This window comes from Quercus suber, unplaced genomic scaffold (genome assembly GCF_002906115.3).
Source record: "Quercus suber isolate HL8 unplaced genomic scaffold, Cork oak 2.0 scaffold_214, whole genome shotgun sequence".
NCBI lineage: Eukaryota > Viridiplantae > Streptophyta > Magnoliopsida > Fagales > Fagaceae > Quercus > Quercus suber.
This window is the reverse complement of record NW_027069672.1, coordinates 225,681-244,185: the sequence shown is the minus strand read 5'-3', so window position 1 is coordinate 244,185 and position 18,505 is coordinate 225,681. Positions and strand designations below refer to the sequence as shown.

At 34.2% G+C, this 18,505-nt stretch overlaps 1 protein-coding gene across 1 annotated transcript; it reads right to left on the bottom strand.

The window, feature by feature from the left end:
* Positions 1-202: 202 nt before the first annotated feature.
* On the bottom strand, positions 203-15,952 carry LOC112039537 (ras-related protein RHN1). Its single transcript, XM_065779593.1, has 6 exons — positions 15,804-15,952; positions 15,608-15,685; positions 12,368-12,535; positions 11,934-11,982; positions 10,799-10,872; positions 203-334 (listed from the first exon to the last, which is right to left on the bottom strand). Exons 1-6 carry the CDS (start codon positions 15,846-15,848, stop codon positions 224-226), a joined length of 525 nt encoding a protein of 174 aa, XP_065635665.1. The 5' UTR covers positions 15,849-15,952; the 3' UTR covers positions 203-223.
* Between the last annotated feature and the right edge of the window lie 2,553 nt (positions 15,953-18,505).

Sequence of the window (18,505 nt, the reverse complement as noted above, 5' to 3'; positions counted from 1 at the left end):
ATTTTATTTTCAAAAAAGAATTCAACAATAATATCACAATTCATTTACTGATTTTTCTAATTATCTACTGATATCAGAGATTCATTATGTAGCAGCAAAGGCTACTCTCATTGTGTAAAAAGTGACATTAAATTAAAAAATCATAATAAAATAAAATAAAATAAAGAGAACAAAACTTAATGAATAAAAATCATGCTAAGATATAATGCCCATATGGAAAAAATCAAATTACAATCGCACCTATTTCATAAAATATATCATTGACATTGACAGCTGTTTTGGCAGAGGTCTCAATGAAAAAGAGTCCATTTTCGCCAGCATATGCACGTGCCTCCTGCAAAATCAATCAGTTAAAGCACAATAATTTTTTGCTGAATGGTCAAAGCACAACAATGAACAAACAACACATAACTTGAAGAGACAACTGAATGCAACAAAACAAATAGATAAAGTAACATATTGAAATACATAGAGAATCATCAAGGAAAACTGGAGCAGATCATTGGTGATAAAGAATAGACAAAACAAGATGTATGTCAATAAGTTCACAAATTACATCATTTAGAAAATTTTTGAATAAAGTGAGTTGAATAAGGATAAAGAGAGTGAAAAAGAAGGGGGCAAAATAAAAATCTCTATGTAGGTTTTTTTTTTTTTTTTAAAAACAAAAAACTTTACATAAAAAGCATAACCTTATAAAAATAGGACAAAGTTTAGCTACAAAATAGTTTTTTTTTTTTTTTTTTTTGTAGCCTAAGGTTACAACTTTACTCAATAAAATAAACATTACTACATATTTTGAAAATCTAACCGTTGAACTGCATGTTCTTTACGCTCTTAATACACATGTCAAATTTTGCAGAAATCAGATATTGTTTACTATATGATCTATAAGCTTATATTTTATGCATAATTTTAAACTACAAAAACTTGCAATTTAAAGAACTTATTGATAACATAGCTATTTGATATTTAATTTTCTAAAAATTTTGCAAGCATTGAAGATATAAGCATGAATGAAAAGAAATATACCAGTCACCTATAAAAATTTTATAAAAAAAAAATCCTAGTCGGCAGTTGCTTAAAAGAAACCAATGATAAATAAACTAAAATTATAAAGGAAAAAGGAGGTATGAATTAATATCACTCTCGGATTAACTAACCATAAGTTAACTCTAGCTCACAAGTTCAAGATAGCACAATCATTAATTTCATAGAAATAGCCAGCAACTGGTTGCTCAAGCGGCAAGCCTACAATTAGTCAATATATTTGATTTTTGCCTCAAGACATCAGCCAGAAGGATTCAATTCATCTACAATCATTAATTGGGAAATGCTCACATTTAAGGTAGACAACATTTTCTGAATTTATCAGATACACCACATAAAACTCCAATCATAATGTGTAGATGCTAAATTGTAACTGTGGTTCTAATTCTAAATGTCAAAGATTAAATAACAGGTAGTTGCAACTTCAAATTAAACACCTCCACCATCCACAAAGATCACGTCTACAATTGACAGAAAGCATAGGAGTGTTTCCATCCAAGCCATTCCAAAACTTCACACTAAACTAACCAAATTAATGCAAATAAAAGTCAAGGAGGTGGAGAAAATACTACAAGATAAGAGAGAAGATGATGCAGCACATTTGAAGATCAATTTGTTACAAACTTCACAAATTTGTCCATTGAAGATTTTATATTATGGGCCCACGTTTGAAATTCAATTGAAGTAAAATTTGTGTGGTTTTAAAGGTTTAGGTATGAGTCCTTTAGGATTAAAACAGATTTTTATTTAGGTTGAACCTTCTCTACTGTAATTTCCTGAAAATTAATTATAGGTGCTCTTATTGCTGTCACTTTGGCCAAAAAGCAAATGTTTATACAGTCATTGCCAGACAAAAATCAAGTAGGCCACAAAGGCAAACAACACCAGTTTAGAATTTTCAAAGATTTGAAATAAAACGATAATTAAATCAGTACTGGAAATTTCAGCAAACTTTACGTGACCTATGCACAACTTCCATATTTTTCAAAATATTCAGAGGAAAACTAATTTGATAATGAGAGAGAAACCGAGATTAAATTAAGAATCTGCATCATTCACGGTATAAGAAGAGCATCTTTGAATTGTAGAAGAAATTAACTGTAAAAAACTTTTTCTTTTTACCAAAAAAATTATAATATTGAATTTTCATGTAAGGAACACACTTGGGTTTGTGTTCCTTGATGAGGGAATTCAGTTCTTGAGGGCTTAGTGGCTGTTTGGACAGCTGTTTTTTTTTTTTTTTTTGATAGATAATAAGAGTTTTATTGATGAAAAAGAACAATGCGTTTACGATTGTAAACTCACTGCCCTTAAAACAAATACAATCAAATCATAAGGAATAGAGATAAGGAAATCAGACAAGGAACTACAATGCGTAAGCCCCCAAATACGAGACCACTCAAACAAAGTCCTAGCAAGCAAGGTCTTCAACATATCTATAGGACTCAACATCCTCAAAAGTTCGGGCATTGCGTTCTTTCCATACTAACCACATAAGGCATGCTAGTACCAAATTCCAAACCTGTGAAGAGTAAGTTCCCAACCAATTCCTCCAAGCAAAAAGAAGAGAAACAATAGTGTCCAGCATCACCCACTGAACCCCAAACATAATAAGGACCTCACTCCACAAAGCAGATGCAAACCTATAATGGATCAAAAGGTGATCCACAGTCTCCTCATCACACCTACATAAACAACACCAGTTAACTAGGGGCAAGTTCTTTTTAACAAGGTTATCTCTTGTGAGAATCCCACCCCTAGCAGCAATCCATAAAAGGAAAGATACCCTTTTAGGTACCTTTACACACCAAATGCTCTGCCAAGGGAAAGAAACAGAAGGGGCTTTCAATAAAGCAATATAAAAGGATCGCACATCAAAGACACCACTGCGATTCAACTTCCAAATCAAGATATCCTCACCCTCCCCACTAGGAATCCTGGTAGTGACATGCTCATAGAAAGAATAAAATCTCCTCAACTCCCATTCATTAAAATGGCGTCGGAAATGGAAGTTCCAACTCCTACCTCCCCTGTCTGGTGCAAAAATAATCATGTCAGACATCAGAGCGTCCTGAACCATAGCACATGCAAACAATTCTGGGTATAATTCCTTCAAAGGAGTGGGACTCATCAAATTAGGTGCCCTCACTCCTGCCTATGTGTTTTTTTACTTTAGGTTAACCAGCTTTTGGTCAATCTTCACTGAAACAATAACATTAATTGATCTTTAGGTCATAAGAATTTCTACTGATGGAATATTCTCTCCCTCCCCCACCTCTCCCCCACCCTCTTCCTCACCACCAACCTCCCCTAACTCCCTCTCTCCTCCCCTTCCTACCATCGGCTATCCCTCATATTCCTTCCTTTCCTCCCTATCCTTTTCTATTTCCACCTCAACTCCCACCTTTTGGATTGCCAACATACAACTTTTGTCAATTTTTTTAAAGAAAAAACTTTACATAAAAAGCATAACCTTATAAAAATAGGACAAAGTTTAGCTACAAAATAATAATTTTTTTTTTGGTAGCCTAAGGTTACAATTTTACTCAATAAAATAAACACTACTACATATTTTGAAAATTTAACTGTTGAACTACATGTTCTTTACGCTCTTAATACACATGTCAAATTTTGTAGAAATCAGATATTGTTTACTATATGATCTATAAGCTTATATTTTATACATAATTTTAAACTACAAAGACTTGCAATTTAAAGAACTTATTGATAACATAGCTATTTGATATTTAATTTTCTAAAAATTTTGCAAGCATTACAGATATAAGAAGAAGATGTAATCTAATGGTGAATTTGTTAAAATTCACCTCTAATAAAAAGATATTGAATAAGGTTGTAACATAAAGCTACAATCAATTTTGTAACTAAATTTTGTCCATAAAAATAAGCATAAGAGAATAAGCATGAATGAAAAGAAATATACCTGTCACCTATAAAAATTTTTAAAAAAAAAATCCTAGTTGGCAGTTGCTTAAAAGAAACCAATGATAAATAAACTAAAATTATAAAGGAAAAAGGAGGTATGAATTAATATCACTCTCGGATTAACTAACCATAAGTTAACCCTAGCTCACAAGTTCAAGATAGCACAATCATTAATTCCATAGAAATAGCCAGCAACTGGTTGCTCAAGCTGCAAGCCTACAATTAGTCAATATATTTGATTTTTGCCTCAAGACATCAGCCAGAAGGATTCAATTCATCTACAATCATTAATTGGGAAATGCTCACATTTAAGGTAGACAACATGTTCTGAATTTATCAGATACACCACATAAAACTCCAATCATAATGTGTAGATGCTAAATTGTAACTGTGGTTCTAATTCTAAATGTCAAAGATTAAATAACAGGTAGTTGCAACTTCAAATTAAACACCTCCACCATCCACAAAGATCACGTCTAGAATTGACAGAAAGCATAGGAATGTTTCCATCCAAGCCATTCCAAAACTTCACACTAAAGTAACCAAATTAATGCAAATAAAAGTCATGGAGGTAGAGAAAATACTACAAGATAAGAGAGAAGATGATGCAGCACATTTGAAGATCAATTTGTTACAAACTTCACAAATTTGTCCATTGAAGATTTTATATTATGGGCCCACGTTTGAAATTCAATTTAAGTAAAATTTGTGTGGTTTTAAAGGTTTAGGTATAAGTCCTTTAGGATTAAAACAGATTTTTATTTAGGTTGAACCTTCTCTACTGTAATTTCCTGAAAATTAATTATAGGTGCTCTTATTGCTGTCACTTTGGCCAAAAAGCAAATGTTTATACAGTCATTGCCAGACAAAAATCAAGTAGGCCACAAAGGCAAACAACACCAGTTTAGAATTTTCAATGATTTGAAATAAAACGATAATTAAATCAGCATTGGAAATTTCAGCAAACTTTACATGACCTATGAGAGAGAAAACGAGATTAAATTAAGAATCTGCATCATTCACGGTATAAGAAGAGCATCTTTGAATTGTAGAATAAATTAACTGTAAAAAACTTTTTCTTTTTACCAAAAAAATTATCATATTGAATTTTCATGTAAGGATCACACTTGGGTTTGTGTTCCTTGATGAGGGAATTCAGTTCTTGAGGGCTTAGAGGCTGTTTGGACAGCTATTTTTTTTTTTTTGATAGATAATAAGAGTTTTATTGATGAAAAAGAACAATGCGTTTACGATTGTAAACTCACTGCCCTTAAAACAAATACAATCAAATCATAAGGAATAGAGATAAGGAAATCAGACAAGGAACTACAATGCGTAAGCCCCCAAATACGAGATCACTCAAACAAAGTCCTAGCAAGCAAGGTCTTCAACATATCTATAGGACTCAACGTCCTCAAAAGTTCGGGCATTGCGTTCCTTCTATACTAACCACATAAGGCATGCTGGTACCAAATTCCAAACCTGTGAAGAGTAAGTTCCCAACCAATTCCTCCAAGCAAAAAGAAGAAAAACAATAGTGTCCAACATCACCCACTGAACCCCAAGCATAATAAGGACCTCACTCCACAGAGCAGATGCAAACCTACAATGGATCAAAAGGTGATCCACAGTCTCCTCATCATACCTACATAAACAACACCAGTTAACTAGGGGCAAGTTCTTTTTAACAAGGTTATCTCTTGTGAGAATCCCACCCCTAGCAGCAGTCCATAAAAGGAAAGATACCCTTTTAGGTACCTTTACACACCAAAAGGATCGCACATCAAAGACACCACTGCGATTCAACTTCCAAATCAAGATATCCTCACCCTCCCCACTAGGAATCCTGGTAATGACATGCTCATAGAAAGAATAAAATCTCCTCAGCTCCCATTCATTAAAATTGCGTCGGAAATGGAAGTTCCAACTCCTACCTCCCCTGTCTGGTGCAAAAATAATCATGTCAGACATCAGAGCGTCCTGAACCACAGCACATGCAAACAATTCTGGGTATAATTCCTTCAAAGGAGGAGGACCACTCCAAGGGTCGTGCCAAAACCGAATACGATTGCCCTCTCTCGCTGCATACACCACATGACTGAAAAAATTGTTTGCACTTTTCCTAATATTCTTCCATAACCCACAACCATGAGTCCCTCTCACAACTCTAGTGCACCAACCTCCACTATCCTCTCCATATTTGGTGGCTATTACCTGACGCCATAAATGGGTAGCTTCCTTTCCAAATTGCCAAAGCCACTTCCCAAGTAGAGTTTGGTTAAAAATCTCAATCTTCCGAATCCCCAAACCCCCTATCTCCACCAGCCAAACAACCTTATCCCAAGCAACAAGCGGATATCTAAAAACATCATTAGAACTCCCCCATAGAAAATTCCTCTGAATCCTCTCTAGTCTGTCTGCTATGTGTTATGGAATTGTAAACAGTGATAGATAATAAGTTGGGAGACTCGACAAAGTACTCTTCAATAAAGTAAGCCTAACTCCTTTTGACAAATACAACCACTTCCAACCAGCGAGATTTTTCTCCACCCTCTCTGTTTCCATAACTCATAACTCAAAAATGGTGGGACCCATAGCAAAAAGTTTATTTGGATGCAGCATGACTCTGTTTCCAGTTTTTTGTTTGTATCACTCAATTCTCTGATTTTTGAGTTATGAGTTATGGAAACTGAAAATACATTTTAACTGTTTTCAGTTTCCATAACTCATAACTCAATGACATTTTTGTAATTAAACACACATGGAGGACCCACCAGTCATAACTCAGCCGCACCTTTTTGACCAATCTACCTTTTTTTTTTTCTTTTTTTCTTTTTTTTTTATGATTAGCTCGTCTTCTTCTTTAGTTCTTCCTTTTTTTCTTTTTCTTTTTTCCTTTCTTCTTTCAGTGGGTTCGGTCTTCTCCTCCTGGGTTTCTTTTTTTTTTTTTTTTTCCTTTCTTCTTTCAGCGGGTTCGGTCTTCACCTGGGTTTCTTTTTTTTTTTTTTTTTCCTTTCTTCTTTCAATGGGTTTGGTCTTCTCCTCCTGGGTTTCTTTTTTTTTTTTTTCTTTTTCTTTTTTTTTCTTTTTTTCACTGGGTTTGGGTTTTTGGGTACTAGGGAAAAAAAGAAAAAAAAAAAGAAAAAAAAAAAAGCTACACTAGTGACAAGTATGGGGCCCACAAACAGTGTGAAAAATATTGAGTGATGGCAAGCGAGTGATGGTGCCAAACAACCTTGGTATTTTAGAGTGATGAGTGATGAGTGATGAGTGATGGAAATTGAGTGACGAAAATTGAGTGATGAAAAAAATGAATCCATACAGCCTCTTAGTTTCTATAATTTGGTGTTTAGGGCCTTCGGAATTTGGCTAGGGCTTAGGAGGATGGCAGGTTAAGGGTTTGATATGAGATCTTGATGAGAAAGTAGCTCAGGTTTCAAGGGAATGCGAATAGGGTTTGGTTTGCATAGGAATGGTGAATGGATTGAATAGGCTGTGACTTCTTCGAGAGAGAGAGATGAGATTGCTTCTAGGGAATCTCTTATCTCCAAGAGAAAGACAAGACGAGAGAGAAACTTGCACAAAGGCAACAACGTGGTTATACTTCATTCAATAATAAGATAGGAGTTACAAGTTGAGTATTTATTCAAAGCTCAATTCTTATTGGTTGTTCATTTAGCAGATGTTAAATATGGTTATTCTCATATTTAGCATGTGTTAAATTAAATGAGCTCCTAAACTGATCTAACTAATCCATGCATGTTCCACTAGTAACTAACTAAATAACTTTCACTTATCACCCATGCTACATGAATAAACCCTAATCTGAACTTCCCATTCAAGTTACAAGCTTCCAACACATGCATCTAACTATTAAGAAGCTGCTGAGGAAAGATGGAAGCAAGGGCAGGCTCATGGTTGGATCAGCACTTGAAGTGCAAACAGAAGTGTCAATTGTCCTATTCAGACAGCCGATCAACAGTCACGTTCAGGTGGCTACCCTAGGTGTCGATTGGCACTTAGGGTCAAAAACTCTATCTCTTGAGTTTATGCTCGGTTTGTGATCCAATTGAGCTTCTAACATGCTCCTTACATATCAAAATAGACCAAGTACAGAGACGGTTTGAGATAACCAATTGACGAATTACATGAAGCTTTCTTTTACACTAGACAGTAAAAAGGGAATGGGAAGTTAGGAATTCGTGGCCACAATGGTGGTGGAGAGGATGGAGCCCTTTATTGGAGGAGAGCGGGAAGAGGAAGCAACTGGGGAGGACAGTTGAGAGGTCCTGCTCCAGCCAAGACAAACCATGATGACACTCATCTTCATTGTCAAGGACCACAACTTTGACAAGTTTGTGGTTGGTGTGGTGGGAAATGGGGTGGAGAGAAAATTCATACATTTAATCAAACAAGTTCCCGGGGGATAGCCTTTTTCATACCACACAAATTAGAAAAAGTGGTAGCATTTGTTGTGGCCTCTTCGTTGAGAGAACACCCAATCAAATGTATAAAACAACTAAATTGCTTCTGGTTAAATTGTTTAGGGATGGAAATTGAAACATTTTAAATACGAGGGACAAAACTAAAACATGTCAATTTATTTTATTGGTAAGTTACACACGTACCTAGTGGATCATGTACCAATGACCTCAACCTCCAACCAATACTTTTAAGGACCAAATGTGTATTTTAGCCTATTTTTAATAGTTTTAGTCAGGTGTTTTGGTTTATACCATTCACAGCAAGTGGTTAGTTAAGGTTGATTATGGGTAGGGTCAATTATCTAGACTTTATTTCTTAAGTTCTGGTTAGTATATAGGTCCTTTTGAATTTACTTCAGTTGTATGTTCAATCGACTTAGAGAAACTTGGTCCCCAAGTTGGCAAGAACCCTAGTATAATGCTAGGTTGATCTTTCCTCATCTTTCTCTCTGTTTCCTTTTCTCTTTATTTGCTGTTTGCTGTGGTATGCCCCTTGACTCACATTATTCCAGCCATAGTTGTCAAATTGTGAATCGTATCATGAATCAATTTTTTATTTTTTTGTATTGTGTATTGTATCATATCATGTATATAAAGGGTATATTCGTTATAAATTTTGAATATATTCAACTAATGACTAATTTATTCATCACTTTCTATAATAATATTTAACAAACTAACTAAATAAATCAAACTAGCATCTGTTTATAACTTACACATTCAAATTGATTAAACTTAAATTATAATACATTACAAATGACCCAATATAATAATTTATTTTCATCATATTCATTATCTTGCCTAATCAACTTCATTTAAGTCAATGTTATCATATTTAATTCTATTATTTAATAATTTTTTAAAAATATTTCTTCTTGGCATTCCAGTTTTTTAGACTTATAACAATAATGACAAAAATAAAAAATAATCATATTGTTAGTTCATACCTTATTCATAGTATAGAAAGAAATTTGTAAGTATAAAAGTGAAGTGTGTAGTCCAAATTTTGTAGGAGAGAGAGAAAAAAAAAAAAAAAACTTATGGACATGTTATTTTATTAGGCTAAATTAAGTAACCTAATAGTTCCTCAAAAAAAATTTTAAGTAACCTAATAATATTGTGTTAAAAACAAGTCTAACAAGTTGTTAGATTCAAATAAAAGTACAAATTTTAACAAAAAAGACTCATTTAAAGCATATGTCTGTGTATCGTACAATACGTACATTGTATCATACAATTCATGAGCACTTCCGATACACCCTTACTATACAGAACTTTTTTCACATGATACGATATGTATCGCATTTCATACGATATTAACAACTATGATTCCAGCCTTAATCACTATGTCCCAGCCCAAAACACCACATACAGAACTAACCTTATTACAGATATGCATCAGATTTGTTAGTTTCCCCAATACTAGCCCCAAAAATCCTTAGATTCCTAGTCATTAGATAATGAACTATAAGATCCTGTATCAAAAACCTCAACCATGTGCCATTATTCAGATCGATTAGAGCTGCCACTAAAAACCAATAAGATTGGTTGAAAGAAGTAAAAATCGTATGAACTAATAATTGGAGTTAGTAAAAGGTATTTAAACTAAGAAAAAGAACTAAAATCAGACTTTGTCAGCAATACCAGGAAAGAAGAAAGTTACAAAAAATAATATTATAGTACACTTTTGGGCCTTAAAAAGTGGGATTGTTTTCATTTTGACCCTTTATATTTAATTCCATTTTCATATTGGCCATGTCTTCCCTTTCTATTAGTCTTATGGTGACACTTGGCATTATATGGGTGACGTGTCTTAATGAAAGGCACTTATCTAGCACTTTACTGTCAGATTACTGACAGAAATGGACTTATAAGAGTGAGATGTCTTAACGGACGGCACTTAATGATCAGATTACTGACAAAATTGGACCTTTTTTTTTATGAGTAACAAAATTGGACTTAATGGGCAACATGTCTTAGTGGATGGCATTTGGCATTTATTTGAGACTTAATGGACCTAATTATTAACAAAAATGGCAACAAGACCAATAAGAAAACAAAATCAATCATGAAGAGCCAAAATGAAAATTCTGGAACATAAAGGGTCAAAAAGAAAACAACCTCAAACTTTAAGGGCTAAAAGCGTACTTTAGTCAAACAAATAACAACGCATATCAAAGAGTCCCCACAAAAACTAAAAAAAAAAAATATATATATATATATATAATTATAATAATAATAGAAAAAAAACTATAAAACTAAAAAAAAAAAATATATATATATATATATAATTATAATAATAATAGAAGAACAGTACTTACTTCAGCTGTAACTTTCCTCTTATCTTCCAAATCAGTTTTGTTTCCAGCAAGGGCCATAACCATGGTAGGATTTCCTGTAACAACTCCAAAATGAGTGCATGATTGCTACATTAACTCAGAAAAATTGACCCTTCAGATATATGAATGTTCTTTTCTAGATAATAAAAATGAACAGATAAAATTTGCATAATAAAAATAATAATATACCTTAAATTAATACTTTAGATAATCTCCAAGAATCAAAGGACTCAATTTATCAATCCTCATATTCTTAAAAACTTCCCTATATTACCATTTTTTTCCAAAGTTTCATATAACCCTAATTTGACTCATAGAAATCCTTTTTTTTTTTTTTTTTAGTCTAAACTATACTTTTAGTCCTTGAGTATAGGATCTGTTTTAATTTAGTCCCTAGATTTTAAAGTTCCAATTATGCCTCTAAAATTGTTAATTGTTAGCAATGGAGTCCTTTCGACCTTAAAAATGACGAAGTCATAATAGAAATTGATGGCATGCCAAATGTTGAGATGAGCCAATACATCAATTTTTGTACGCCATCGTCATCAAATTTGAGCAGAATGACTACATAGCATAAAATTAAAAATTTAATGGATGATATTTGAACTTCATAAAATCTAAGGACCTAATTGGAACCTACAACATCTCAAGAACCAAAAGTGCAGTAAATTTTTTATTTTATCTTTAAAAGTTTGTTTCACCTTCCATTTCATATTAATTAATTAAAAATGTTAAGTAGGTTCTCATTCCATCTTTTATCTTCCCCCTTTTTAAAATAAGTGGTTTTAGAATAAGTTAGGCTTCAACAAGAGTCCTATAATGAGGCACCCACTACGGTTATTTGTTAAAATAAAATATTATAGAAAAGAAACTTATTGTTTATAAAGAGTAGATTGAGTAATGGTTTTAGTAAAAAGAAAATAAGACTTGGCTACTACGTAACAAATAATTTCCATCATCGTTGAAATTAGAGAGACTCAAATATAATCCAAAGATAACAAAACAAGAATAATGGAATAAATAGCCAAGAGGAAACACATGCCCTTATTCCTTTTCTTCAACTTTGACAATTTATTTATACTCAAAATAAGCAAGTTCAACCTTAACTAATAAGCACCTTGCTTCTGAAGCTCTTGTACCCACTTCTTAGCCCGTGCATATGACTCCTACAAATCAAAAGAAATAAATATTAAATAAAACCCCTGAGTAAGAAGAGAACAAAATATTCAAACACAACCACATTACCACACACTCCACCCCCACAAAACCAGATACAATCTTCAAAATCTTTCTTTCTTGAACTTGTGAAAACACATTTGCTGCATGTGAGTTGTTGAAAATCAAAATGAAAAAAAGCATATCGTTTAGCTCTATTTCATTGAGACTTTCATTTGCTTATTGAGAAATAGTTGCAAAGAACAAATATTTGATCTTTTGATCATATGCAACCAACTCATTAGCAAGACTTATCAGAATTGCACGCATCCATTAATTTTACATGCATATTTCTTATATATATAGGCTTGTACATGAATGGAGAAAGAATCATACAGCGTTGGTGATATCATAGACAATGATGGCAGCAGCAGCACCTCTGTAATACATTGGAGCCAAGCTATGGTATCTCTCTTGTCCAGCTGTGTCCCATATCTCAAACTTCAATGTTGCATCATTCACTGCAAGCGTTTGCGAGAAAAACGCTGCTCCTATGGTTGATTCCTATCACCAACATCATTAACCCCAATGTTAAAATAAACATTCAAAAAATACAAAAGCACCATCCCCCATTGTTCAGCATAAAAAATTATTGTCCAGCATTTTTTTATTGGTAAGTTACACAAGCATCCTGAAGGTTTTGAACCAACAATCTCACCCTCCATTCATCTTATAGGAGAAGGAAGTACCATTTGATCTTAGAGGTCAATGGCATAGTGTCTGTCCAACACTTGTAGGAAATTACATATTTCATTAACGATCCAGTAATATTATGGTGCAACTGAGTTGCTCAAAAACAACCCAACCTCAGCGCATAAAAAGCTTGTTTATGATCTTTTATTTAGAAACAAACCAAGCTCATTCCTTTTCTGAAGTTTGTTTGGTAAACAAGCCAAGTTCAAACAATTTTTTTTATTTTTTATGAACATATAGCTTGAAGATAAACATCAAAACTTAGGCTTGATATAAGCTCACATGTGAGGCTTGTGTACTTGATAGTTTAAAGACCCACAAAATATCTTAATGTCTGGTTCTAACTTACCAGGTACAGTGATCCTAATTTATTTACCAAATGCATGTGGTCCTTTAGGAAAAAAAGGTGGTCCTTACTCCTTGCTACCCTTTCTCATTGACAGTGATAAAACTTTCAAGGGCTTTATCAGCATATATGAGATTGGGGTTTTTAAGGTTTCTTTTAATACTTTTTTTCCTATATTGTTTAGATTTTCTGAGATTTGCACATAATACTCCCCCAGTAATATTTGGCTTGTAGTTAAATTTTAGCTTAGATAAGAATTTCTCTTCTTGGATCTTGCCAAGTATCTAACTTCAAAATTTTGAGAAGACAAGTATAATGTTAGGGATGTCAAGCGAAGCTTTTGACAAACTGATCTCAAGCATTGTTGAATTGTGGCCAAGCCAAGTTTGAACATGTTTATTATGCCTTTTCAAGTCCAAGCCAAGCTTGAACATTCAATACTCAACTCGGCATGGCTCAGCTCAATTACAGCCCTACAGCTAGCTAGGGCTATAACTGAGCCGCCAAGAAATGCATGTTCAAACATGGCTTGACAAAAGTAACACAGTGTTCAAACTCAACTCAAGCCTGTTAAAAATTCAAGTTGCTTGAACACAGTTTGGCTTGACTTAATCCATGTTAGTCCACTCAATTCCACAAACAAGCTTTGTACAGGTAAAAAAGAAGATGAATAGATTGCATTTAAAGAGCATAAAAGGTAAAAGTAATTATTTCCACATAAACAGCATTGTAAAGAAGTCGACCCAAGCCACATCCCTAGATATTTTGTAAGTTTTCTTGAAGCCATACCAAGGCTTATTAAGGTTCTTAAGTTCAGTCTAGGCCCGACTTGTTTATCCTCAGGCCTTATGCTCAAAAGCATGTTCATTAACAAGAAAATTAGCTTCAGCATAGCTCATGGTCTCTTTGATTTTAGTTAAAGATCCTAACGTATTTTCACCATCAGCGTATGCACAGCTTCTTTTTTTTGTGAGAAATGAGGGTATCCATACGTCTTTGAACACCTGACTACTCCCTCGGGTATGTGTAGTCCCCCCATCCCATTACAAAGATGAATCCCTTGGGGGTGGTCCCAAGATGCTAGCTAAAGGTTTCGAACCCAAGACCTTAGGAATATTATGGGGCCTTAGGAACCACTAAGCTAAAACCTTGGCTTTATGCACAGCCTTTTAAAGCCTCACATTTTTTCAGGTACAATTGCATCCTTATACTGTTTATTTTATAAAAAGCAAAATAAGCTCATCCAAATACACTCTCATTTAAGAAACCCCAAAATTAGGCTCAAGCTCAACCAAACATAAACAAGATGTTAAAAATTCAAGTTGCTTGAACACAGTTTGGCTTGACTTAATCCATGTTAGTCCACTCAATTCCACAAACAAGCTTTGTACAGGTAAAAAAGAAGATGAATAGATTGCATTTAAAGAGCATAAAAGGTAAAAGTAATTATTTCCACATAAACAGCATTGTAAAGAAGTCGACCCAAGCCACATCCCTAGATATTTTGTAAGTTTTCTTGAAGCCATACCAAGGCTTATTAAGGTTCTTAAGTTCAGTCTAGGCCCGACTTGTTTATCCTCAGGCCTTATGCTCAAAAGCATGTTCATTAACAAGAAAATTAGCTTCAGCATAGCTCATGGTCTCTTTGATTTTAGTTAAAGATCCTAACGTATTTTCACCATCAGCTTATGCACAGCTTCTTTTTTTTGTGAGAAATGAGGGTATCCATACGTCTTTGAACACCTGACTACTCCCTCGGGTATGTGTAGTCCCCCCATCCCATTACAAAGATGAATCCCTTGGGGGTGGTCCCAAGATGCTAGCTAAAGGTTTCGAACCCAAGACCTTAGGAATATTATGGGGCCTTAGGAACCACTAAGCTAAAACCTTGGCTTTATGCACAGCCTTTTAAAGCCTCACATTTTTTCAGGTACAATTGCATCCTTATACTGTTTATTTTATAAAAAGCAAAATAAGCTCATCCAAATACACTCTCATTTAAGAAACCCCAAAATTAGGCTCAAGCTCAACCAAACATAAACAAGGTTTTATACCTGTTTTTACAGGCCTACAACTACAACTAGTCCAACACATGGGATTTTGAATGGGAGGCAGAGTGGAGGAGACCGGGATAGAATTCAGGACCTACTCTTCCTCTGATATCATGTCAAATTACCAATTGTCCCAAATGCTTAAACTATTGAGATATGGTAAATTTATTCATTTATCCGCATACTTTTAACATATAAAATTAGGGACATAGATAGAATTCCACCTACATGGGCAAGTAGATGGCTTTTAAGGATTTCTTTTTCTTTCTTCTTTATGTTCTTCCTAAAAGATTTCTATCAAGCCAAGCAGGTCAAAGTTCCTATTTGTTTGTTGTTAACTAAAATTCATGATAACACTTTATATAGAAATTCACAGTGTAATTCTCCTACAGAAAAACATGTTGAATAGAAACAAACATACCCATTTGCTGAATTAGAGAAAACAAATAGTTAAATTAAATAAATAAATAAAATAAATAAATAAACCTGAAATTCAAGGAATTGGCCCTTGACAAAGCGCAAGACGAGGCTAGATTTACCAGCGCCCATGTCACCCAGCAAAACCTGAGAATTACGAGATCAAATCACAAACCCACCAAATTTTTTTTTTTAAAATAAAATGAAAGAAAGAATTGGAACCCTAGAGATTAGAGAGTAGAGAAGAAAGGGAAATTGGACTGACCAGCTTGGCGTTGTGAGTGTTGTGTGCGATTGTAGTAGTGGCCATGGAATGGAATGGAATCGACAGATACGAATAGAAAGAAAGAACAAAACAAAGAAACCTTTGTTTGTCTGTTTTTTTTTTTTTTTTTTTTTTTTTTTTTTTTTTTTTTTTTTTTTGAGTGAAAAGGAGAGAAAATTCTGAGTCTGAGTTGTGAATATTTGTAGCAGTTGGTTGTTTGGGGTTCAGCTCAGCTGGTTGGTTTTATTTTTTTGTTTCTGAATCAAACTGAGAGATCCACTTGACGCAAGTGACACGGTCTCGTACTTTTCTTTTCTTTTTTCTTTTTCTTTTTTGGGATTGAGTAATGTGATGCGCGGCTATCAATTTAGAAAGTTAGTTACACCTTGCAAAAATATTAAAAATCCCTTTAATATATTTAGATAAATTTTATTATTAAAAAATAAAAAATGTGGTTAAAATTGTAATTTAATAAATTTTAAAAACAAAAAAAATTAAAAATTAAAAAATTAAAAAAAAAAATTCTTAAAAATTAGTATAGTCTTTATTTAAATATATCTTACGCACGTTTAATACTTTTTTTTTTTTTTCTAAAAACTAACATACACTAAACCCAGTAGTTTACTCCATTTCAAATCTTAAATTTTAGTTTCTTAAAAATTTATTCCTGTGTAATCTCACTAGATAAATTCAAATTGAAAAATTACATTAAACTAAAATAATAATAATAAAAAGCTTCATCGCACATGCTTAGCGCATGTGATGAATCGAGTAATAATTAGTTTTTTGGATAAGGTAATGCTGGTGCTACATATAATTGTACAATTTGTGTTACAACTCATCAATGTGGCGAGTTGTGAGTGATAGAGGATAATACACAATAATTATAATGTTTTCTTTTAGAGAGCTTATTATTATAACTACAATAGTGTTTTTAAAACACAATATCAAAGGCGTGTATGTCATAATTTATAAAACTATTAATGTGTATTATTATTATTATTATTGTATGGACCTAATTTGAACTCTTGGCCCAAGAGGAGTATGGACTCAAGGCCAAATAGCCCAAAGTAATAAATTTGTAGTGAGCGGATTGAAGAACTGGGCTTTAGTGAATTACGCAACGAGCTAATAGATTTTAGTGATAAAAAGAAAAGATAATAGACGTTTTTTAAAGAAAGAACGTCCTCGGCCAAATCCAAAAAGACTGATTCTAGTACATTGCTTTCGAGATTTGATTACAAGTTTCATTCTAGACTGCTACAATATTTCTTTTCTTATTTTTCGATCTTCTTTCCTTCAGGGGTCTCTCATATTATATATCTCATTCCTAGTGATCTTGGCCCTCCATTTGTCAACCGTCCAAGCCACTACTCGAGTACCCGTCCCATCAAACACCCCTTCTGACTCTCTGTGAGTTGCGATGACCAAGGAAATACTGCTCAGAGGTCTTCTCCACTTAATGCGGCAAAAAAAGTAGCTGCAGTGCATTTAATGCGAAGGTAACACCTTTTCCTTAGATATTTTTGAGTTTCCTTCATTCTCGTGTGTTTATGAAACATGCCTCTAACACTGGTGCCTCTTTTGAGGTCATTTTCGTTGCTGAAATATGTATCGAAGCAATGTTTGTCGTGGCCGAGGAGATATTCCTCCTCGGACCGCCTTCTACTCCTTTCTTACTCATGAGGCACTGAGCTGGAATCTCTCAACTATTTGTCCCTCCTCGGACATTCCAACGTTCTCGGATAAGGCCCAAGGCCCAATATTCCATTTTGGGCCTTGTCCCTAATATAGTCCCTTAAAATTCCGGTTTTTCCCTCTCATCCGAGGAGAAAAAGTAGGGTTTTGATTTTCAAGAGATAAGACTATTTATTTCTCTGGCTTACACGTGTGGAAGTGCCATTTTCCGAACTTCATAACTGCTTCTGTCGCTTCGGGGTTCGCAAATCGCCATTTATTGCTCCAGGCGGCACCTTGTTCCCCACATCCAACAGTGAGCCGCACATCCTACGGTGGATATTTCTTCTTGAATTCTGAGCAGGATTACTCCCGCTCCTTTTTTCCCTCTATATAAAGCCTTGAGGGAGCTTGTTTTCCTCTTTACTTTACAAACTTTCAAATACTCTAGAGAATCCAGCGCTCTAACTCACAAAGTATTCTCAATTCCTAAGCCTCCATAGCTCTTTCCTTAGGAAATTTTCTAAGGATCATTTCTATAGGATCAGGATTAGCACACTTACTTTTGTAAGTTTCCGTCTCTCTAAACTCTCTCCCTTCTTGGCCAATCTCCTCAACCCTTTTAGTTGTTATTTCTTCACTCGCAAATTCCAGTTGCTTTTTCTAGAGTTGTCCAAATGGGTAGATTCGTGAGCATAGTAGACTCTCCTGCCAAAATAGAAGCCTTTAAAAATAGGTACCACATTCCCCAGGAAGTTGGCCTATGATATTGTTCCACAGAACAAATCGTGTCAAACAAAGAGGAAGGGGAGGTAATTATCCCCATCATAGCTTTCATAGAGGGAGGGATGACCCTTCCTATGGGTAGGATAACACGGGACTACCTTCTTAACCATAGGTTATGCCCTCATCAATGTGCACCTAACATGTTTAGGATTCTGGGCTGTGTCGATGCTCTTAACGAGCATCTTAGATTAGGACTTACCTAGCACGATGTGGTCCACCTATACGAATACCATTCATAA